This window comes from Gossypium hirsutum, chromosome D08, assembly GCF_007990345.1.
Source record: "Gossypium hirsutum isolate 1008001.06 chromosome D08, Gossypium_hirsutum_v2.1, whole genome shotgun sequence".
Classification (NCBI taxonomy): Eukaryota; Viridiplantae; Streptophyta; class Magnoliopsida; order Malvales; family Malvaceae; genus Gossypium; species Gossypium hirsutum.
Window position 1 is genome coordinate 63,427,196 of NC_053444.1, and position 24,341 is coordinate 63,451,536.

The following is a 24,341-nucleotide window of genomic DNA, read 5'->3' on the forward strand; positions in this document are numbered from 1 at the left end:
TTTAAGTGATAAATAAATCCACTTATCATATTCACCATTTTTTTTATAAATATTATATTACTTAAAAAGTTAATAAGTATCCAACACAATTTAAAAATTAAATATTGAAAATGAAAATTTTCCATAATTTATCAGATTACAAATTCTTGCTTCTTTATCCACTTTATAAATGCTTCTTTATTATGAAGTGATCAGTTTAGTCAAATAAGAATAGGAACATATAACTTTTTAATTAATTCTTAGTTAAATACTTGTCATCATTTACTTTGTTTATCAAATCTAAGCAAAAAATATTATTGATTTTCTCTAAGGAAATAAAAGAATGGTTTTGATTTGAACTCGATCTTTACCAGACCATGAGTATTAGTGCAATCACTCAATTTAGAAAAGGAAACGATAAGCTAACAACTAAATTAAGAAAGAAATCAAAACGGGAAAATTTTTTGAATACAATATTAATCAACACTGTCATCTATACAAAAAAAAGAAAAAAAGAAAAAGAAGAAGCTGTTTTTTTATAATATCAATGGGTATTGATTGATAAAGCCCGTTTGATTTGATTTTGGGATTCATTCTTTCATCAGATTTAAGAATTTTATTTTTCAATCATACTTTTACCGGAACAGACTTGGCTGCATCCAGATGGTTAAGCCGGCACGTCCCGAGAAGGTACTCCGGCAGCTCCTCTTTTGTATTTGCCTGTAGGTTTCCGCATGAAATATTTACAATTTTGGACATTAATGGAAGTGTAAGATCAAAGACACTGAAATTCCATTTTATTTTTCCATTCATTGTTTTTGCTTGGTGTTTGTTGTTTTACCTGTATCAAAAATGCCATTTCAATAACCAGATTGTTGAGGTAACCAAGCACAAGACTGACTACACCTCTTGCCACCGTTGATGATCCGATGTCGATCCCAAGCTGAAAACAAACAATTATGAAGTTTCAGTATGCCGGAGTTTCTCATGCTATTTACAATTGTCAAAATCCACTTTGAACATTGATTGTTTAAAAAAGAGGCAATGTTATAAATTTACCTCCAAGTAGTTCTTCCCTTGGAAGTAATTCATTTCCAGAGCTTGGCCGATGAGGCAAGCTTTCTTTCCGACACTCTGCTTGACTATCCACGATCCCTAACAAAACAAAGTCATCTATTAAAACCCTTTTTTCTTTATGCAATGCAAATTGTGAAATGAAGCTATATGCGGTATGAGTTTAAACCGGCTAGTCTTCATGGTAAAGACTGCATGCAATTACTTTGCTTCATAGGTCATAAGGCCTGGGTAGGCTCAGTACAGAAACCTTAAGCTTAGGGATTTCTTACAATGCAAATCTTTGAAAGCAGTAGTAAGTATAAACTAAGTGACCTGTCAAAAAAGGTGCAGAGAATTCGGAAAACGTAGTTTCTCCTGTTCAATTTAAATGGAGTTAAATGTAAGATCGATAGTTTGTTTCTCTTTGAGTTTCTTACGTAACCCACTGGTGACAAGTGAGCTCACTAGAATAGAAAAGATTCCCGATCTCAACTGCAAAATGCTGCAAATAACAACCTTTGATATGTATGGAATGAGCTTAAACCGTGAATTTCTATATGCATCGTCTCCATTGATGAAGTTGTGTAGCAAGGGTGAATCTTCCACTGGACTACTCATCATATAATATAGTGCTAGACCATATGTTGTTGAACCTGGCACCTGCATTGCAGGAAATAGTTTGATTATTTTCAATGCTTAAGAACCGATGAAAACATAGATGGAAGGCTAATACACTAAAAAATCCCTTAAACTATTATACTTTGTTTAAACAAGCCCTTATACTATTCCTGTAGTTAAATAAGCCCTCAAACCATGATTTTTACCCATGAAAACCCTTAATTTTAATATTAAAGTAAAACTATTTAAAAAATTTAAACTAATTTGCATTTTATGCTGATATGAATTTGATGAGAATATTTTATTAAATAAAAAATAAAATTTTAAATTTCTTGAAAGTGCTTAGATGCATGACATAATTACTCTTTTGAAAATTTTGATTACTCTTTTAGATTTTATGTTGATGTTAAAGTGTATAATTTTTATTGGATGAACAAGAAATTAAGATAAGAGCTTGAAATTCAAAATATATTTACTTTAATATTAAAATAAAGGCCTTTTATGAGTAAAAATCATAGGTTAAGGGCTTATTTAACTACAAAAATAGGTTAAGGGCTTGTTTAAACACAGTGTAGTAGTTTAAGGGTCTTTTTAGTATGTTAGCCTAGATGGAAATATAGTTTGGCGGAATTAAAAGCAAGCAAAAACTCCAATACCTGTATGTTTATAATGAAGAAAAACTCTGGCCCTCCCTGCTCAGCATATTTCTGCAAAACCAACAATTTTTGTAACATTATTTTAACGTACAGGCAACATATTGCAAATGCAACTAGTTTTGCTTATGGGTGACTCACAAACAATGACCTCAAATCTCAATCTGAAAAATTAGTAATGACATATGTTTAAAGAAAAAAGAAATGAAAAGAACCTGAACAATGCTCCCAGGACGTCCTCCTAGATCGTCTTCTCTTGTGTCAGATCTTAGCCAATCTGCAGCAACCATTTGCATCAAAGTGCCCTTTGCCTTAAACTGAAAGCAAAGCAAATACATAATAATTTTAAACTGGAAGTTGAAATTTAATGCAGGAAAACTAAAATTGGAGCTATATAAAATGAAAGTTAAAGTGAATTCAATGGGAATATCCATGACTTCTAACTTCTAGAAGTTGATCACTATATGATATCTACAAAAGCTGACAATTGATTGTATCCAAACATGATATGCAAAATATGGAAGGACATGTATAGAGCCATAGACAGTATAGTCAGAGATCATCAGAGACAAAATGTCAGTTCACGGCATGATCATGCAATCACACGTACAATGAATGAATCATCATAGAACACACCAGCTGAATTTTTCTCATAGAGTTCAACTTTATCCTCACTTAAGCATTGTTCTTCATACCTTCTTACGGTCCTCTAGGTAATTCTCTCCGCGAATTAAAAATGTCGAGGGTTCTGCAGCTGTCCAACTACAAGGCAATGTACAAGTTGGATCCTTGGGAAGAGTGTTTCCATAGGAGCAACATATACCATCTTCCCTCGTCATGTCTTGTAAGTCCATGTAGCCTCGTTTTTGAACTGCAACATGGAAGAACTGTAAGTTATCAGCAATTTATCTACAACTTTCTTTGAGAAATTTTTTTTTTCTTCATTGCCACATTTAGAAGTTAAGGTGAAATACTGATCATCCAAAACGGAACCACCTGCAAGACCATGTAACTTCTTCACAAAAACAGCAGCAGTTGATAACTTTGGATGGCGTGTATCCTACAAATTTCTCAGTCACATAGAAGTCAAGTGAGAAACTCATAGCAAAATAATACACGCAGAACTTGTAATAGCCTCATTTATTGCTAAGAGTAACGGCAATACAACCACAAGTTAACAGCAAATTCACTTTCATGTAAAAAAAAAATTACTTTGATGTACACCTGAGATATTTCAGGACCAAAGTCAGAAGTCCAACCAGCTTCTGATTGCTCATAGTCTGTTGGTTCGGGAACATCAAAGAATTCATCAGCTGCATCATTAAGACCTAACAGACTTGAATGTTCTGAAGGAGCCCTTTCCATTACTTCACTTGTAGTTTCCTTAGTTTTCCCAGCCTCTATTTGTGTACACATATCAATTGCGCCATCCTCCACACTCTGGTGCAACCTAACTTTCCGTATCAACTCTCCAGAAGAAAGATTGTCCGAAGGATATTTTACTTGTTTTGCTCTGAATAATTCTCGTAATGCTGCAAGTACATGATATAAATTCCTAGAAATTTAATGGCTCAAATGATCACACGAAGTTATAAGACAGATGCACAAACCACAAACAAAATAATATGAACAAATAAATAAGATTATAACAGCAGTTGAAGCTTAGGATGACAAATCCCACAGAGTTAAAACAAAAATAAATGATTTACCAGCAACTCTCTCAAGCATCCTAATGGTAATAGGCCGAGCTGCTGAAGTTCGAAGATAAGATTTCCAGAATTTCCAATCAATTGCAAGCATGTGTTTTACAACAGACTGTTTTCCTTCATTCACAGGAGATATGACATATCCACCACCTGCAAGTAAGCGTCAAACAATAACGTTGTAGATTAAGTTTTGATTTTGCTTCTTTTAAAAATACATCTCCACATCGTTCCTTAACACAAAAAAAAAAAATAAAATAAAAATAACCAATAGTGCATCATGTGCAGCAACCCACAAATTTCTATGTGGTATACAAGAACAATGGCGAAATTGATCAAATCAAAATAAAGCAATAGAATATGAACCAATGAACAGTATCCGAATTGAGAAGCCAAAGATGCTTCAAACACAAACCAGTAAATTGCATGTGATCATGCACACATGTGATACTAAGAAGACAAGGCTCTTGCATGCTAAATTTAAACCAAAACCAGCTCATGCAACTTATAATGTATTTACTTATGTATAACAGAATAATATGGTGAACTCAGAAAATGTAGAAAAGTTATCTTTTCTTATTATGTATTTCAGGCATACATTACTTTTAAGGCAGGCACGGACATAGCTTTTCTGCGGGGGACAATTCTTGTGAAACACTGAGTGGTAGAGGATAACTGTCATAATATCAACCAAAATAAGTTAGTTTGCAGTTTAACTTGATCTGTTCCAACTTTGAATACAAATGTTAAGAATTCCCTCAGAACAATTAGTACCATATGTTCCATCATCTTCTCTTCTCCAATAGCGCCGCAACAAGAGATCCCTCCTTTTCATTGCCCTGCAAGTATAATGAGTTAGAGAAGACATATAAACAGAAATCTCCGACTTGCAAGATATAATGACTATATCAGAAGTTTGGATCTGACCAAGGTAACCAATCACTATAGAGTTGCTTGTGAACAATATCAGTATGACCATCAAGATGTTCAACCACACAACCCTTGTAGAAACAGAAGTCCCATCTGCAAAATTACCCTCAGTTTTAGAAAAAGAAACAGAAAGCATACCGGATAAGACAAAAAAATTTGCTAGATGAATATTACTCTAATTTCGCACAACTTTAGGATATACAAGAGAGCATCAGTAAGTAATAAAAAAATATATATATATGCATTTAAACGGGCACCAAATACTGATGCTAAATCTTTGCATAAAGTCATATTCAGAATATAGATTTCTTCTTATGGTTTTGTGTAGCTAATAAACGTTTCTGGATTAAGAGTTTCTAAAGAGATTGGATTCATATTAACAAGGGAAATAATTACTTGGTTTCTATTTCTATCATCCATCAAACTTAAGTTGACATTTCTTCTCTATTACAACAGAAGTGACACATGAACTCTAACAGCGCATTTAAATATGGCCAGTAAGAATAGCAATCACAGTGCAGTCTGTTCCAACAAATCACAATGCTAGATCTACTACGATTGCTAATATGCATAGATCTAAAGTACCACTTGATATTGAAATTAAACCATGCCTCTTGCAAAAGAATATAAGAGCTTTATTTTAAGAAACTAAAGAGTAATTGGAAGCTTACTGTGATCTTGAGGGTCCAAGAGACATAAGTGTTTGAAAAATGGCTTCTGAAGTTTCATCTACAACGCCCACAGCCATGATTGCAGGATGGTCATCCCACTGCCAATGGAGGGAGGAGAGAAAAGAGTCAAATGCAATTGCACGAATATCCTTGACTTGTGAATCAAAAGCTACCAACCTTTCTATGAGAATCCCTTTCTTTAGCTTCTTTAAACAGTCTGAGACCTGCATTGCCTCATGGTTTTAGACAAATAACTCTATCTAAAAAATCACAAATATTTGATTTATACTTGCCATTTTGGCATCCAAAGATTGTCCAAGGTGATGGTGCTACAACATCAGATGTCACTCTGTCCATCTTTGTGGATGAATAAAGAGTCCAGTCAAGAGAATTATTGTGATTTTCATTATTTGAACCACTCGACCTGCATGCACAGAATCCTTATAAGAAACTGATATATAGTTATGGGGAAAAAATATGGGAGAATACTTGATAAAAAAGCACGTCATGTCCTATCACACTCATCACTACTAACTATCCCAAACAAATCCAACTTAAGTTATTCAAGCAATCTGCAAATCATTTGCAAGCATAGGTGAACAGACAAAAAAGAAAGGGGGAGAAGCTTATGCTGAATAGAAATGCTAGATGGTCTCTTTATTATACCTGAAGGACTGCCATCTGCTCTTTGAATAAGCAGCATCATTTCCAGAGCATGGACCACCCTGCATATATACAATCAAGTCCAGTCTCATATCATCTAATGCCAGATAGTTAAGATGTGCATTAACAAGAGAAAGCAGTTCAGCACCTTTAAGGCTGCTTCCTGCAAGGATTGAATCCATCTTGCTGCTTCTTCAGGACTGCTAGCTCCTAGCTATAAAATTTAGATTCCATATCTCATACATGAAGGTGAAAGTATGATATATATTGACTAAGAATCTTTGTATTTGCCTCACCTTAAGTTGATCATTGTGATTAGAACTATTGTAAAGGGTGAATATGAAGAACACCTATAAGGTGAACAAAGAACTGTCATTACAAGGGTCCGATAGCATGAACCAATCAGAAAACATAAACCAGAAAATTTACCACTGTCCTAGAGGGAAAAAACCACATACTTTTCTGTGAATGCTTTCCCTCCCATTGTCTGTCACTCGAATGGAAGAATCAATGATTGCACTTCTACCAGGTTCCTAAAAGGAAAATCAGAGGTTTATCTTTTATGCTCAATAAAATTGTCATATCTGAAAAATAAACGGTATGCAAATGTGAAGCTACAAACAAAAAGAACATACTCAATGAATTTGAGCCTAAATACTATCTTAGCATCCCCATTTATTGATTAATCAAATCATATGAACAATACTTTCACAAAACTAAAAATGAACTGCAACATCTAGAAACAGAGGCACAAGATAGCTTGATCGTCGAGTATTCTTCAAGGCTGCTTAAGCCATTTCCCACTAAAGCAAAGACGAGGCCTCATCATCATTGTATAATTATGCATAAACGTATTATCTTGGCTTATGATAATCATCAAATTAAATTAAGCCACTTCGCACTAAAACAAAACCTGGCTTCATCACTTGTACAATTATGCATAGCCACTTATTAGCTTGGCTTAAAATTATCATCAAATCAACTCAACTTTCAAAAAGAAACTAAAGATTAAAGAACACAAGACTGACATATGTATGCTAAAGTAAAGTATTCCCGACACAAAGTTGACAGTACAATTCCCCAGATTTACCTTTACACAGTTATTTCTCTAACAAAAAGAAAAGAAAAAAAGGAGTAAATTTGAAAGACAGCTCTATTGAAAGAAACTATTCAAAAAAAAAAGTATCTAAAAAAGAAGTCAGCAAAGAATTTCAACCAGGTTAGTATAGTATAGAAATACTCTCCCTCCGTATCGAAATACTCATACTATACCTAGTGAGAAACGCGTTTGTTATGAAATTATTAAGTATATTCAACTAATTCATAAAAGCAACCAAAATCACTATTAAATGAACGAAAAAAAAATACAACCAATAAACAAATATAAGAACCGTTACTTTAAAAATTCGTTATTCCTTCATTATAGCAGCTAGATCGATTAATCAAAAAGAAAAGAGAATCATATTAAAGTTAAATGCCATTATTTGTTCACAATATTCGTAAATGAGTAACGAAGCTTGCAATATAAGCTTCTTCACACACACACACAAAAAAATACTAAAAAAGTAAAGAGGGGAGAAACCTGGAGATTGGAAATGGGCATGGATTTGAAGCTCTTAAGAAGATGATCTTCAAGAACAAAGTAACGTTTGCTTGAGTACTGTAATCCAATCCGATTCGAACGAATTATATGTAACCATCCTTCCATTTTTAAATCTCCGCTCTGGGAACCAGCCATTTTTCCTTTTCTTCTTTCTTTTTTCTTCAAAAACACAGAGGAGGAGAGCTCTTTGCCAGACAAACACAGAATTTTTTTAAAAAAATCTATGGAAATGTAATGATAATTTGATCCTCCGATCCCCACAAATAAGGTGGCATAGAATCAAAATATGTTGCTTTTTTTTCTTTGAAATTTCAAATACAAAGAAAAGAACAGGAAAAAGAACGACTCGGTTTCGAAAATTTTCGCTTTTTTTTCCCTGTTTTCTCTTTGTTTAAGAGAACTGAAAATTCTGAGATGGAGGAAAGCGTATATGAGACAACGATTGGCAGGCGAATATTGAATTACTTAAATTTACTATATTACCCTTTTCACCTTTCATTTGATTTGAAGTTTATTTAAAAAGTACGCGAGATTTATGCAACCAATCATGTACGTTCCCCCTTTTTCACTTTTTGTTTTTATTTATTTAATTATTAAAACATGGGTTATTCATGAGAAAATTTTTTATGAAATCACAAGGGAAAAAAGAAGAAAAAAATTAATTTGTTTTGTTTTTTTTCTTGTAAAATAAGCAACAGCAAAATTCATAGCTGGTCGAAAAGCTTGCAACTAAATTAACTTGAAAACAATCATTTCCCTCTTACGCCTGAGATGTCTTAAGATTTTTTTGTCCCTTACAAAAAAAGTACTTCTGTACGAGAAAGAAAGATAGTGCTGGAATTTTTTTTTTTGTTAATACTTGTATTTGATTGAAATTCAAAATAATTATTGGATGTGTTAATATAAGTATCAGCAATAGAGGAGATAAAGAGCATAAGGTGATGGAGCAAAGAGAGCCGGAAAAATGCAAGGAGGTAGAGAAGGAGGAAGGTGTTGTATCTTGAGGAAGATAGACGACTAGGGCTAGTAAAAGAGTCAAGGATTCAATCCTTTCTTCTTCGTTATTCAAGGTATTTATAGGTGTGAGGGGGGAAGGTTCTTTGTCCGCTTATGCCTTTCAGTTGCATATTTAATTGAAACTAGCTTTATTAGCAAACAGAGCAAAATTATGAGATGGATATAAAAATTAGTTGCGTAGTTCAAAACCTTATTACATTTGTTATGTTTTGTGGAGTCTTACCTAGAGAATAATTCATTATCAATCTTTAGTACAAGACATGATTTAAATTCTATTAAATAAACATGTATTAGTTTGTCAAAACTACAACCAATGTGAACTTTATCTCCCTTTAATTCAGCTCGATTGGGTCATCTATATGGAATAAAATAAACATGTATTGGTTTCACCCAATAAAAAGCTTGCTTCCTTGATTCAAACATAGAACCCTAAATAAAAAATTGACTAGTTTCACTATTTTATCACACATGCCTTTTGGAATGAGAGCAAACTGTATAAAGTAGTAAGGAATTGATAAAATGACCAATTTAACAAGTGTCACTCTTCCTGCCATTTAAAGCCTCCTAGCATCCCACCTATTAAGATGCGTCTGAATAGTTTTTCGAATAAACTTATAAGTATCCTTTATCACTCTCTTGTGAAATAAAGGGACTCCTAAATACCAACCTAGATAGTACACTATATGAAAACACAGTTTGTTTTACACTGATAGCTTGCCCTACACTCTTCTTAGTATTCTTTAAAAAGAAAATTTGAGTTTCCCAAACATTAACTTTGTGACTTGAGAAATAGCGGAAAGTGTTTAGCATATTGCTAATTACATCCACTTCTCCATATCAACTCGAGAAAAAAAAAACAAGTCATTAGCAAAAAAAGAGGGTGTGAGATTTTCAGCCCTCTTCTTGAAAGTTCAGAAGGAACTCAATTCTTGTTCTCAATTACTTTGTTAATATCGTGAGCTAATCTTTCCATGCCCATAACAAATAGATATGATGATAAAGGATACCCTTGGCAAATCTCTTTAGAAGGTTTGAATTCCTCAATCATACCCTCATTTCATACAATTTGCGTAGTAGAATAACAAATTTAGTACTTACTGAGGTGAATCATTTTATGCAAAAAAACCTGTATCCAAAAGAGTTTTGAGGAATTCCTATATGATTTTGTCGTAAGCCCTTCCAAGATCCACTTTAATATCTATCCATGCATTATGCCCTTTACAAGTATGCATAGTGTGGATAACTTTCTACGCAATGATGACGGTATCTGTGATGGACCTACCTTCAATGAAGCTAACCTGATAATCTCTAGTAAAATCGGCCTTGATCTGTTAATAATGGTCTTTGTTAGGATTTTATAGATGACGAAACATAGGTTAATCAGATGGAATTAAGTGGTCGACTTTAGGCCAATAAACAATGAAAGTGCTATTGAGAGCAAAATCTCTCCTTGATAAATTCTCCGAATCAGTTTGCAAATTGAAATGCCAACAATATCCCATTGACTCTTAAACAACTTAGCATGTAACCCATCCCTTCTCAAAGCTTTTGAAAGGCAAAATCTCAAAAAAGTGCTTTAGTTTGTAACATCAAAATTGAGTAAATCACTCTAACAACATCAGAAATTTTCGAAAATTAGCTTTTAATCAGGAAATACCCATCTCCCGCCTTGTCGTTTGTATATAGACTAGTAAAAAAGTTGACAGCTTCCCTTCTAAGTCTCTCCTCATCAAAGCACCGATATCTTTCTTCTGGCCTAATAGCCTCAATTCTATTAGTTCTTTTGGTCATCGTTCTGCTTTGGTAATATTTGGTGTTACGGCCCTCATCCATTAACCATTCACATCTAACCTTCTGACGCCATAAGAGTTCTTCAAGACCCAATATTTCTTCGGGCCTCTCTCTGAGTTTAATATCAAGTTTCCTCAAATTATTAGAATTCAACCTGTCTAAAGCCTGTTGAACACCCTTAAGCCTCGCTATGATATGATTCTTGCGAATGAAGATGTTTCCAAAAGTCAACTGTTCCACTCTTGAGCTGATTTTATGAAACCCCCCAAGCCTTAAACAAGGGGTCTTGTAGCCAACTTGCAAAGAAACGGAAAGGCCTCACAGTGCGACGAATGTTCTCTTTAGAAGTTCTAAGTTGAAGCATATGTAAAAAAATGTTTTACTTCAAGTCACTTTGTGTTTTCTCATGCTATTATAATGTAATCTCTAACTAAATGCAATCCAACTTCCTTTTATCTTAAAAAGAATAACAACTCTATTACATGATAAAGAATTTTTCCAAGACTTTGGGGCAATCACTCCTTGGACAAAACGTTGTAATGTAGTTTCAAGTTAATCTAACTGGTAGAGAATCTCATGCTAATTAAACATATAGAAAGTTGTATTATAGGTTAATCAAAATATTCGCATAGTTTTAAATCTTATGTTAATGAATTTTCTTATATTAAAACTTGTTTTTCATTAGCGACATCAATAAGATGTAAAAGATTACTTGATCACAAAACAAAAATAGACAACGTATTGATTTCCAAGTTTTCTTTTTAGTTTTTTTAATGGTGATATAAGTGTTGATGAAGTCATGTGGTTTTCATTCAATAGTGTTGCGTCTAAATTAAATTATATAGCACAAACTGCATGCCATCATTCAAAATCCTCCAATTACACCCAAAGAATTTCACATAGCTCTGGCTTCATTAAAACATCTTGCTACTTGCTCCACTAAAATTTATAACTCTATTATCATATTCACGAAAATTCATATAAAATGAAAATGACCATTCTTTATTTATTTTTATATGCCCACTACTCTTCTTCTTTTATGGAATAGTACTAGTTTTATCACCAATCACCATAAATCTTTATATTCATATATCATTAAATAATTATCGATACATGTTAAATTTAATAGTAAAATATATATTGTATTCTTAAAAAGTTGAATATAATTTTAAATATCTTGAAAACCATTTTATTAAGAAGAATAGTTACGAATCGTTTTTTTTAAGTAAAAATACAGAGGCAGAAATTGCATTAAGAAAAAAGCAAAACCAACAACCCCATAGATATGTGTCTGCCTTTTCGGTCATTTAGGGAACAAACAAACAGCTGTAATGTAAAAAACATTAAATAGCAAAGATAAGAAAACAGAAGCCAAAGAAAAGAAGAAAAAATTGCCTCGGTGGAGAGGAAAACGATTCATTAGCAGAAGGAGACCTTCTATCTTCTCCTCCAAATAGAAACCATCCAAACCCAGTCTTGAATAACATAAAAAAATATATAATAAAAAAACAAACTACTGAAAGTAACAAATTAAAATATATTAAAACAAACTCATTACTTAAATTTAAAAACTTAAAACAAATCCTTATCTACAAAATGATAATAATTTTACATTCAACTCATGACCATAACTTATTATTAATGGTATAGACATGTCACAAATGATTATTTTTTAAAATAAATTCCTAACATCTACGTGATATTTAAGAAAAGAGTATTAGTAAATTGATAAAAATAATTCATTAAATGTAAGATTATTTTATTAAATAAAAAAAAACAAAGTAGCCCTTTCACAATTTTTTCTTTCAAAATTGCTTTTTTTTCCCTATATAGTAGTAATAACATACGGACATCATCAAATATAATAAAATAAAGATAAAGTATCCCATAAAGGAACGAGGATGGTTGGGTTAGGTGCGACCGTACAATCGTTTACGTAACGAAAGAAAGTTGGCTAATAATATAATTCGTTTTTTAATTTTAATTTTATGCCCCATAAAAAAAAGTTTTTTTTTCTCAATTTAGTATTTAGGTTTAATTTAACATCGAGGCCAATCAACAGAATGTAACTTAATTAAAATTTAACACTTATTCTCTAGTAAAAAATATAAATATTTAATTAAGACAAAAGAAAAATTTTATGTATAAAATTGAATGTAAAAATTAAATTTAAGTATTAAATTAAAATAAAAAAACTTCATTAAATTGAAAAAATTAAATGCTAAAGTAAGATTTGAATATTAAAATTAAATTTAGATATGAAATAGGTGATAGTGAAAACTTTCGGCACTATGGCTTGTCATGTGGGCGGCGCTGTCTCTCGCCCTTTCAATTCTCTCACCAGTCATAAAATCATTTCTCTGGTTTCCTAAGCTCATGTTCCTTTTGCTTTTATGTGCTTTTTGTTCGAATTGCTTGCTTCGGTTATTTACTTTCACTTGAAAATACTAATATTATTTGTTGTTTATTATAATATGTGTTTTCAAAAATTGTTGTGAATTTATTTGTTGCGATAGTGATTTGGGCACTTATCAATGCTGAGTTTAGTGTATCGATTTAAATTTTAAGTTTTTCACATCTTATTGAAATTAGGGTAATAATTATCAAATGATTAAATGTATTTTGATATTTATATAAGGTTGAGAAGAAAAAATTGATTTGAATTGAGATGTTTTGATAGTTTATAGAATAAAAGTTAATAAATTATAATTATTTGAATCGAATTAAATTTTATTTTTATTTAATTTAAATAGAATAATAAATTTAGTTTTTAATATTTATATTTTTTTGTCAATTGACTTTGATTTATTTTTTAGCTAAAATTAGTTATTGACCTTTTAAAAATAGTCAAATCTCTTTTTTTAAAACGAAAATTTTGATTAAAATATTAATTTTTAACTATGTTAGCTTGGCAACCCGTGGCAATTCACGTGTACTTCATTCTGGTTTGACACATTTTGTCTTGTATGCACATCAACAATAATTCAAAAAATATAAAATATAAAAAATTCATAAAAATTAAAAAAATTAGCATGAAGTACATGTGAATAGCCATGAGGGCCTCCATGTTTAAAAATTTAACGTTTTAGCCAGTTTTTTTGTTAAAAAGTATAATCCGACTTTTTTTAAAATTTTGAATGCCAAATTTAGCTAAAAAATGAATAAAGGTCAAATTGACAAAGATGTGAATATTAAAGGCTAAATTTGTCATTATGCCTTTAATTTATAATAAATTTAAATTTTTATGAGGTAAAAAATAACATTTTAATATTTAAAATAATAAAAATAACTTAAAAGTTCTAGATAAAAAATGTTTTTCAAAAAATATCATATAAAAGTTATTGATTTTTTTTTATTTATTGTTTTAAAAATATTTATGAAAAGTACTTTGAATCTTACCAAATAATATTCAAAAGGGGTGAATTATCCAAAAATGCTGATAATTTTAAAAAATTATCAAATTAGGTCGATTTAGGAAAACGTATCCTTCTTTCTCCGTTTAGGGGTTAGGGGGTTTTTTAAGGGTTACATGTAAAAATCTCGCATCTCTTAAGTATGGTTTGATTAAAAACGATGGAGGAGTGGGTAGACTGCGAATATACATCTTTAAAATCTAATCTTTCGACTAATTATAAAAAATACAAAATATTAAATTTCAATATAACAACAAAATAATTAAATTAAATATAATAAAAAATTCTTACCATTTACCATTGAACGATCGAAATGTGCTTGTCATCCAAACGAATTAGAGAATTTATCATTATTAATTTCAATAAATATGAAAAAAATCGTAATACAAAATTAATTAAAAAAATCTTAATACAATTTTAATAAAAAATGAGAGTTGAGAGAGGATTTAAAATTGAGTGAGAATTGAGAATGAATTAAGAGAGAGTTGAGACTGAATTGAAAAAGTAAGAAATTAGGGGTTTAAATAGGAAAAAAAATAGTCGTTGGGGGGGGAGCTGTTGGAATTCGACCATTGGGGGTAGCCGTTAGGGAAAACACATTCGATAAATTTTAGAAGAACTAGTCTAATCCAATAATTTTTCATAATTTTTGGTATTTTTTTAGGTAATTCACCCATCCAAAAGTCATAAAAAAAAATTATTTTGTTGAAGTAAGTTTAAAAATTCAAAATCCAAAATTAAGATGGAAAAATCAAGAGCCTAACTAAATTATGATAGGCAGTTCAAAAAATCGAAAAAAATTAACAAAAATCAAACCATATCGCCCCACGGGTGTCGAGTTTTTAATAAGATACTTCAATGATAATGCAACAATAGAATTTAATTTTGTAATGAATTTAGATAATATTCAAATCAAATAGTGAGTGAAAATGTTTGTTTTAAAAATTTTAAAAAATTCATAATTTGTAACTCTTTATTTGAAAAGTGAAATAATTACTTGAAATGAGATCGATATATATGGGTGTCAAGTTTTTTGAAAAAATCGTAATAAAACTCTAATTTTAAACCTTATAAATAATCAATCTTAATTGGTATTTTTTTTTCAAAGTAAACCCAAGACATTCTTTTCTACATTATATACCATTCTATATACATAAGTGTTTCTTAAACCAATTTTTTTTTTCCATGATGGATGCCCCCTTTTGAGATCTGAAGAAGGGCATGTAGATCATGATGCAACAACAATAGAATATTCTCTAGTAGCTTGAACTTGTAGTTAAGGTCTATTGCTGACGAGCTTGCCACTATTGGTGAACCCATCACTAATTCTCATCTTATTGTTCGAATCCTACAAGGTCTTGGTCTCAAATACAAACACATCTTTGCAATCATCCGATCTAGTGACACTCCCATCACTTATGAAGAGCTTTACAACAAGCTCCTCAATCATGAAATCTTTTCACGACATGAAGACAACAAAAAGCCTCTAATAACACCTATCACAGCAAATATTGTCCACAGGTCATTATTCACTTCATCACGTTCTGGCAACAACACAAACAACCATCGACAAAACTCTAATAACAATCCCAATGGACTCAATCAACATTAGCGTCCACTACGTAACACTCAGCGGCAACAACATTCCACATACATCGTGTACTGCCAACTTTGTGACTGACCTGACCATTCTGCACATGTGTGTCGTTCGATTTCTCATAATCATATGTAAGCAAGAGTCAGTTTTCCTGCTCGATCTCAAAATTCATGTGCACCTTGGATAATTGATACCGATGCAACTCATCACATGACCCCAGATGTTCACAGTATGACCACTACACAGGACTACCATGGTTCAGAAGAAATCGTCATGGGCAATGGTAACACTGTTCCAATTTTTCACACTGGTAATGTCACTTTAAATGTCTCAGATAAAAAATTTAAACTTCACCAAGCTCTTTGCACTCCTACCATTAAAACTAATCTTATCTCCGTTTCTCATTTTTGTCTTTACAATAATACATCTATTGAATTTTTCCCTTATTCTTATCTTGTGAAGGATCTGACTACGGGGGCGCCACTGCTTCTCGGGCGGAATAGAGACGGGCTATATGAATGGTCGTTGGGCAATATCTCTAATACTCCAAGGTGCAATGTTGCTGTCCCCTATCAGCCGTGGCACCATCGCTTAGGTCATCCTCATCACCATACTCTCAATAAGATTTTACATTTATTTTCAATTCCGATTTCTTATTCTTAGAAACAATTTATTTGTTACTCTAATCGGTCTAATAAAAACCACAAACAACCTTTTTCCAAAAATTCTTTGCAAAGTGAAAAGCCTTTACAATTAATTTACAGTAATTTATGGGGGACTCTCCCCTATTCTATCTATTGACAAAAAACAATACTATGTTTTATTTGTCGATCAATTTTCGTATTACATATGGCTATTCACTTTAAAAACCAAGATAGAGATTTTAAACATCTTCAAAACATTACACCCTTTACTAGAGCATCAATTTCACACAACTAATGGTGGTGGAGAATTTCAAAATCTTCAATCTTATCTTCACTCTTATGGTGTAGAACATTTGGTATCACCTCTGTATACACCGCAAAAGGCAGCATAATTGAAAGGCAACAGAGACATATTTTTGAAACTACTTGCACATTGCTACATCAAGCATCCTTATCATCACTATTTTGGACTTATGCCTGTCATCAGGCAGTATATTTAATTCATTGAACATCAATCTCTTTTTGAAATTTCAAAAACCACCAAATTTTGAATCCATAAAAGTATTTGGTTGTCATGCTACCTTGGCTTAAACCATATGCCAAAAGTAAACTTGAGTCACGTTCTACACTATATGCGTTTACTTGGGATTTTTGAACAAATTTTATAGTCACCATTGTTTTGATCCATATACGTCCAAATTTTACTTATCATGAGATGTTTTTTATTTAAAGATAATTATCCTTTTACAAATATCTTTTCTTGTCTTAAAATTAATAATATCTTGTGAGACGATCTCATTTCAAAACACTCAAAATAAAAATCTCAATCCAGATTCTATTCAAAGTTCTTTATATGTTCCACCACTACGCATGCAACTGCCCACGCATCCATCGATATTAGACTCTATCTTGTCCCTTTGACTCTACTCACCAAAATTCCATTACTACTTTACAATTAACCCCACCATCACCATAAATACCACACCCTCTAAACTAATCACTTACCAAAGTCGCCACAAACAACAACTGCCACTAATTTCTTTCATTCAACTTTCTCCTTATACTACTGCAATGGCGCCTTATTCGTATATTCCTACACTTCCAACATTGCTTACCACCACCCAATGATCACCCGTTCCAAAACTAATAGTCTCAAGCCTCGTCAATACCAAGCCACCATTACATCCACCCACTCTATACCTGATAAGCCATAAAAGTAACATATTTTTAATCCTATTCTTGATGCGTTTTTGGATGATTAATTATGTAAATTAGTGAAATTGATGCTCCTAATTCTTTAAAATCATGTCTTTATATTTAGGAGAGCATTTGGGAGCAGAAGGAGCGAAAAACGAGCCAAAATCAAACAAATAGAGCTGTTTCCAGAATCCACATGGCTTGGGCATTTCCACATGGGCTGGCCACACGCCCGTGTGGCCACGTGCCCATGTGCCAGCCCGTGTCTATATCGCACCCTGTTTCCTAAATACGCAAAAAAACCCAAATTTTAGGCTTTCTGAGCATTCTAAAGTCTATAAATACCAATTAGAAGAAGACCTAAAGAGGCACTCAGAGAAGATTGAAGAAAAGACTCGAGAAGAACACCATCAGAATCAACTCGGAAGCGGATCTCCTTCAAGATTGAAGATCTCCATTTAATTTCCTTCAAAATTTTATTGAGTTTCTTTATGTCTTGTGGTTATTCTAACTTTGAAATTTTTTCATTCAGGATTACGAACTAAATTCCCTAGATACCTAGGGAAGATGAAACCTACGATGAATCTTATTATTTGATTTCTGATTTACGCGATAAATATTTGATTCTTGTTCTCAATTATGTATGCTTATTTCTTGTTTTAATATTTCTAATATATTGATTCAAGTTTAATGTGCTTATTTCAGTGGAGTAAAAATCCCTATTTAATAATAGATCTAGCATAATTGAGTGGAGTTGCATGCAATCCTAGAAGTAGGATGACATAAATCTACCGGATTAGAGTCAAATCTAATAGGGGAATCCATAAAATTGATTGAGTTAATGTGATAATAGGGGTTTTAATTAGAAAGAGATTTCAATTAATCAACCTAGAGTCAGTTGTTCTTGCTCTCGAAAGAGATATTAACATAATTTAGGGATTTCTATGGATCCAGACAAAAGTGAATAAATTGTTTAATTCAGATTCATAATAATAGATGAAGTCTAGGTAGATTCTTTCTTGAGTATTGTCTATCTCATTGGTTATTTTCGATTATTTTCCTGTTTCATTCTCTGTTGCATTCTTAGTTAGATTAGTTAGTAATTTTATATTAAAAACAATAGTAATTACTAGTAATTACTAGTAGAAAAATAGAAAAATAGTAATTACTAGTAGTCCTCGTGGATATGATATTCCCTACTCATCATAACTATACTATTGTTCGATAAGTGCGCTTGTCTTATTCGTATTTATAATTAATTTAGTGACCATCAATACCTCGTTCTTAGAAACATGCTAAGCTAATTCCCCCACTGGAATTTAGCCATGCAAGCCAAAATTAATACCCTTGTGTGCAATTGAACATGGGACTTGGTTCCATATGATCCATCTACGAATGTGGTGGACTGTAAGTGGTTGTTTCGGATCAAACATAGCCCCGATGGCTCTGTTGAAAGGTATAAAGTCCACCTTGTTGGCAAAGGATATACTGTCGTAGACTAGATTATCACGGTACTTTCAGTCCCATTGTTAAACTTGCTATTGTTTGCCTTATCAAGACAACTGCTACGCAAAATGGTTGGCTGATTAATCAGTTTTGAAAATATTGATTTACCAACACATGTTTGCAAGTTAAACAAAGCAATCTATGGCTTGAAATAAGCACCATATGCTTGGTATAATGAGCTAAAACTTATCTTCTTACGTTTGGGATTTGTGAAGTCTTAGTCAAATTCCTCATTATTTATTCTTCACCGTTTTGAAGTCGCTGTTTATATATTGATCTATGTCGATGACATACTTGTGGTTGACAATTCCTAACAGAGTTCGATGCATTATTGATGCTCTTTCCAACATATTTTCTTTAAAGGACATGGGCTTTCTTCGATACTTCCTTGGTGTTGAGGTACTTCCACATTCTGATGGTCTTTTCTTAAGTCAATGCAAATATATTTTGGATTTGTTACATGAAGTTAACATGGAAAACTGTAAAGGTCTGGCCACTCCAATGATGTTGGTGCAAGAGGCAGCAACAAGCTGTTTCTAGTCTTGCTTGAGTAGTAAGCCTCGAGCCTTGGTGAAGAAGCAAGCTCGGAAGCAGAAAACAGAAAGATGAAACTAGCAAGTGAAAAACAGAAAAAGAGAGAAGAAGATTGAATGAAAAATGAGCTGATATCTTTCATTGACAAAATCAACAAGGCATTAAGCCATTACATATATCAGTCAACAAGTAAAACAAACAAGTAATCACCTAATAACATACCTAACACCACTAAATTGCCTAGTAACTTGGTAAACTTGATTGAAAAACAAAAAGCTTCTACCTAAACTTGTCATTCAGCACCTAATTACATCAAAATGCAGCTACCAACTAAGTTTGATCCTAACTAAATACAAAACATTCAATTAAGGAAACTAAATGGATAGCTTCAGCTTGCTGCACCAATTTTGCTGTTGAAGCACGTTCCTTGCATGGCCACCTTTGCTGCTACATGGGAGCTGACTTCAACACTCCTCCTCAGCTTCTATGCAGCAGACTCCTAGCTCCCTCTTCAGGCTTAGAAATCTTGATACACTAAGAGGCTTTGTGAAGATATCAGTAATCTGATTTTCAGAACTGCAATGGATTAGCTCGATCTCTCGAGCTTGTTCCATTTCTCTTATCACATGGAGTTTGATGTTGAAATGTTTTGTCCTGCCATGGAAGACAGGATTTTTAGCAATAGCAACTGCTGACTTGTTGTCACAATGTATCACAGTTGCTTCATTCTGCTGTAGATTCAAGTCGCTCAAAATTTTTCTCAGCCACATAGCTTGATTAACAGCATTGGCAGCTGCTACATACTCTGCTTCTGCTGTCGATTGAGCCACCATTGTTTGTTTTCTTGAGCTCCAACAAATCATAGCTGAGCCAAGTGTAAAAGCATAGCCAGAAGTGCTCTTCATGTCATCCTTTGAACCAGCCCAATCGCTATCAGTGTAGCCAATCAGTTTCAACTCTTCAGCCTTTCTAAACTGTATTCCATGGTTTAAGGTACCTTTGATGTATCTTAGCACCCTTTTCCCAGCCTTGTAATGTTGCTGATTACAGCAGTGCATGAACCTTGATAGCATGCTCACAGCAAACAGAATGTCAGGTCTTGTTGCTGTCAAATACAATAAACACCCAACAAGGCTTCTGTAATCTATTTCACAGACAGATTCATGTTCCTCCTGGCTCGATAGCTTTATGCCAATAGCCATTGGTGTGCTCACTGGTTTACAATTCTCCATTGAGAATTTAACTAGCACTTTCAAGGCAAATGTCTTTTGTTTCAAGAGGATTCCTCCTTCTACTTGATTGACTTCCATTCCTAGGAAATATGTCATCAATCCCAGGTCTGACATCTCAAACATTTCCTTCATTCTTGCTTTGAAATCAGCCATCATAAACTTGTCTCCTCCAGTCACTAGAAGATCATCAACATATAGTGATACAATAAGCTGTGTTTCAGCTCCATTCCTCTTAACATAGAGTGTTGGCTCACTAGCACTCCTTTCAAATCCCAAACTGACCAAATATGAGTCAATTCGAGCATACCAGGCTCGAAGGGCCTGTTTTAGGCCATACAAGGCCTTTCTTAGCCTATACACCAAATGTTCCTTACCAGGCACTATAAAACCTGGGGGTTGCTCGATGTATATCTCCTCTTCTAGGAATCCATTGAGGAATGCAGACTTGACATCCATTTGGTGGATTGTCCACTGGTTCTGAGCAGCAACTGCAATCAGCAATCTAATTGTATCGAGTCTGGCTACTGGAGCAAATGTTTCCATGTAGTCCAGACCATACCTTTGACTGAAGCCCTTTACAACTAGTCTGGCCTTTAACTTGTTTAAACTTCCATCCGCATTGTGCTTCACTCGATAGACCCATTTTACACCGATAGTCTTTCTGTTTGCAGGCTTTTCAACCAATTCCCATGTCTGATTCTTTACAATCATGTTGATTTCATCAACCATAGCTTGTTTCCAACCTTCATCTGCCTCAGCCTCTTCAAAACTGCTAGGTTCTGCTATTGCAACCTGTGCCCTTTCATAAATATCTTCTAGGGGCCTTGTGCCTCTCACAGGCACATCATCAACATCCATTTCAGGTCCTAGCTGCTCAAGTTCAGCTTGATTAGGCACTAGGTCTTCTGAAACTGCTTCTGGCTCATTTTTCTCCCAATTCCAGCAGGCTTTTTCATCAAAGATGACATCTCTGCTCACCTGGACTTTGTTTGTCAAGGGATCCAAAATCCTGTAGCCCTTCTTGACTGAGCTGTAGCCTACTAGAACACCTGGTTGAGCCCTTTTAGAGAGTTTGTCTCTCTTTGCTGCTGGTATTTGTGCATAACACAGGCAACCAAACACCTTCAGATGTGCCAAGGAAGGCTTGAAACTGAACCAAGCCTCGAAGGGTGTCTCGGATGCAAGAGCTTTGGTAGGAAGCCTGTTCTGAAGGTAAACAGCAGTGTTTACTGCCTCAGCCCACATGGTCTTGGGCAGTTTCTTTTCAAACAGGAGACATCTGGCCATATCCATCAGACTTCTATTCTTTCTTTCAGCTACCCCATTCTGCTGAGGTGTGTAGACATTTGTAAGTTGATGTTTGATACCAGCATCATTGCAAATGGCTTGAAACTGAGCTGAAGTGTACTCAGTGCCATTGTCAGTCCTTATCGATTTCAGCTTGCAACCTGTTTCTGTTTCTACAGCATTTTTAAACTTCACAAACACTTGAGCTACCTCAGACTTGTGTTTTAAAAAGAAAATCCAGCAAAACCTTGTAAGATCATCAATAAAGAGGATGAAATACCTGTTTTTGCTGAGTGATTCAGTCCTCATCGGGCCACATACATCAGAGTGCACCAGCTGCAGTCTTTCAGTAGCTCTCCAAGCTGAATTTGTAGGAAATGGCAGTCTTGCCTGTTTCCCCATTTGGCAAACTTCACACACATCATCATGCTCCACTGAGCTGATGAAGTTCTCTGCCAAGCCCTCTTTGGCCAATCGAGCCATTGATCTGAAGTTGGCATGTCCAAGCCTTTGATGCCAAAGCTTGGAGTCTTCAACAGAGGCTGTGTATGCTGAGTTTGAGTCATTTGCCCAGTGAACCTCAAAGCATTTATCAGTCATTGTGACTGTCATAAGGCTTGATCCACTTGGATCAGTAATGTGGCATTGTTTATCCTTGAACACAACAGAATAACCTTTCTCGAGCAGTTGAGCTATGCTGAGAAGGTTTCTGTCAATCTGTGGTACCAACAGCACATTTGGAATGATCTTGTTGCCTGTGGGAGTACATATCAGCACTTCTCCTCTTCCTTCAGCCCTTATAAACTGACCATTTCCAACCTTGACCTTGGTTTTATAACTTCTGTCCAAGGTTTTAAACAAGGAGGCATCTGGTGACATGTGGTTAGTGCAACCACTGTCCAGCAACCAGCCTTTGGAGCATTTCTTCTCAGAAGCTACACAGGAAACAGCAAAGACCTGTTCTTCTTGGTCACTACTGTCCTCAGCTACTCGAGCTTCAACCTTTGACTGCTGAAATTGATTCTGCCTTGGCTTACTTCTGTTTTTGCAGACCCTTTCAACATGGCCCTTCTTCTTGCAGTGTTGGCATACTGCATCTGGCCTAAACCAGCATCTGTCTTCTGGATGGCCAGGCTTCTTGCAATGTCTGCAAGGCTGGTCATTGCTTCTTGCAGCATCAGGCTTAGGCCTGTTTTTCCAAGGCTTTTTGCCTCTTTGAGCATTAGTGCTCGAGGTTTCTCTGGCCTTGGCTTGAAATGCACCTTCTTGGTGATCTTCAGCTCTGCTAGCTCTCCTTTGTTCCTAAGCATAGAAGGTGTTGATTAACTCAGTCAAAGAGATGCTAGCAAGGTCTCTTGAGTCCTCTAGGGAGGATATATTGGCCTCATATCTCTCAGGCAAAGTGGAGAGGACTTTCTCCACAATTCTTGCCTCATCAAAGTGCTCACCTAGGAGCCTTATGCTGTTAACCACTGCCATAATTCTATCTGAGTACTGCTTCACTGTTTCTTCTTCCTTCATCTTCAAATTCTCGAAATCCCTTCTCAAGTTTAACAGCTGATGTTGCCTTGTTCCCTCAGTGCCTTGAAACTCCTCCTTAAGCTTATCCCAGGCCTGTTTTGGAGTCTCACAGGCCATGATTCTGGTGAAGATGACATCTGACACACAGTTCTGGATGCAGGACATGGCTTTGTGCCTTTTGGTCCTCTCATCAGCATGTTGCCTAATCTGAGCTACTGTGGGATTAGCCCTCAGTGGTGCTGGCTCAGTATCTGTGTTGACAACTTCCCACAGATCGAAGGCCTGTAGGTAAGTCTTCATCTTGACCAGCCATATGTGAAAGCCTTCTCCATTGAAGACTAGTGGGGCTGCTGGTGAAAATCCTGAAGAAGCCATCAAGTTCCTTGTTTTGAAGCAACAGGTCCACTAAGACAAGAGCTCTCGATACCAATTGTTGGTGCAAGAGGCAGCAACAAGCTGTTTCTAGTCTTGCTTGAGTAGTAAGCCTCGAGCCTTGGTGAAGAAGCAAGCTCGGAAGCAGAAAACAGAAAGATGAAACTAGCAAATGAAAAACAGAAAAAGAGAGAAGAAGATTGAATGAAAAATGAGCTGATATCTTTCATTGACAAAATCAACAAGGCATTAAGCCATTACATATATCAGTCAACAAGTAAAACAAACAAGTAATCACCTAATAACATACCTAACACCACTAAATTGCCTAGTAACTTGGTAAACTTGATTGAA

At 34.3% G+C, this 24,341-nt stretch overlaps 1 protein-coding gene across 2 annotated transcripts; it reads right to left on the reverse strand.

Annotated features, from left to right (window-relative positions):
• Positions 1-425: 425 nt before the first annotated feature.
• Positions 426-8,314, reverse strand: LOC107962772 (protein ENHANCED DISEASE RESISTANCE 2). Of its 2 annotated transcripts, none has more exons than XM_016899282.2 (21): positions 7,856-8,314; positions 6,732-6,806; positions 6,570-6,623; positions 6,422-6,487; positions 6,277-6,335; positions 5,904-6,034; positions 5,788-5,834; positions 5,611-5,708; positions 4,937-5,032; positions 4,784-4,848; positions 4,613-4,684; positions 4,016-4,162; positions 3,519-3,838; positions 3,303-3,366; positions 3,002-3,177; positions 2,522-2,623; positions 2,310-2,360; positions 1,552-1,695; positions 1,039-1,134; positions 821-922; positions 426-699 (listed from the first exon to the last, which is right to left on the reverse strand). In XM_016899282.2, the coding sequence occupies exons 1-21, from the start codon at positions 8,009-8,011 to the stop codon at positions 607-609; spliced, it is 2,214 nt and encodes a 737-aa protein (XP_016754771.2). In that variant the 5' UTR covers positions 8,012-8,314; the 3' UTR covers positions 426-606. The 2 variants fall into 2 exon arrangements, with proteins under 2 accessions (XP_016754771.2, XP_016754772.2); XM_016899283.2 differs by having other exon boundaries at positions 3,531-3,838; positions 7,856-8,296.
• Between the last annotated feature and the right edge of the window lie 16,027 nt (positions 8,315-24,341).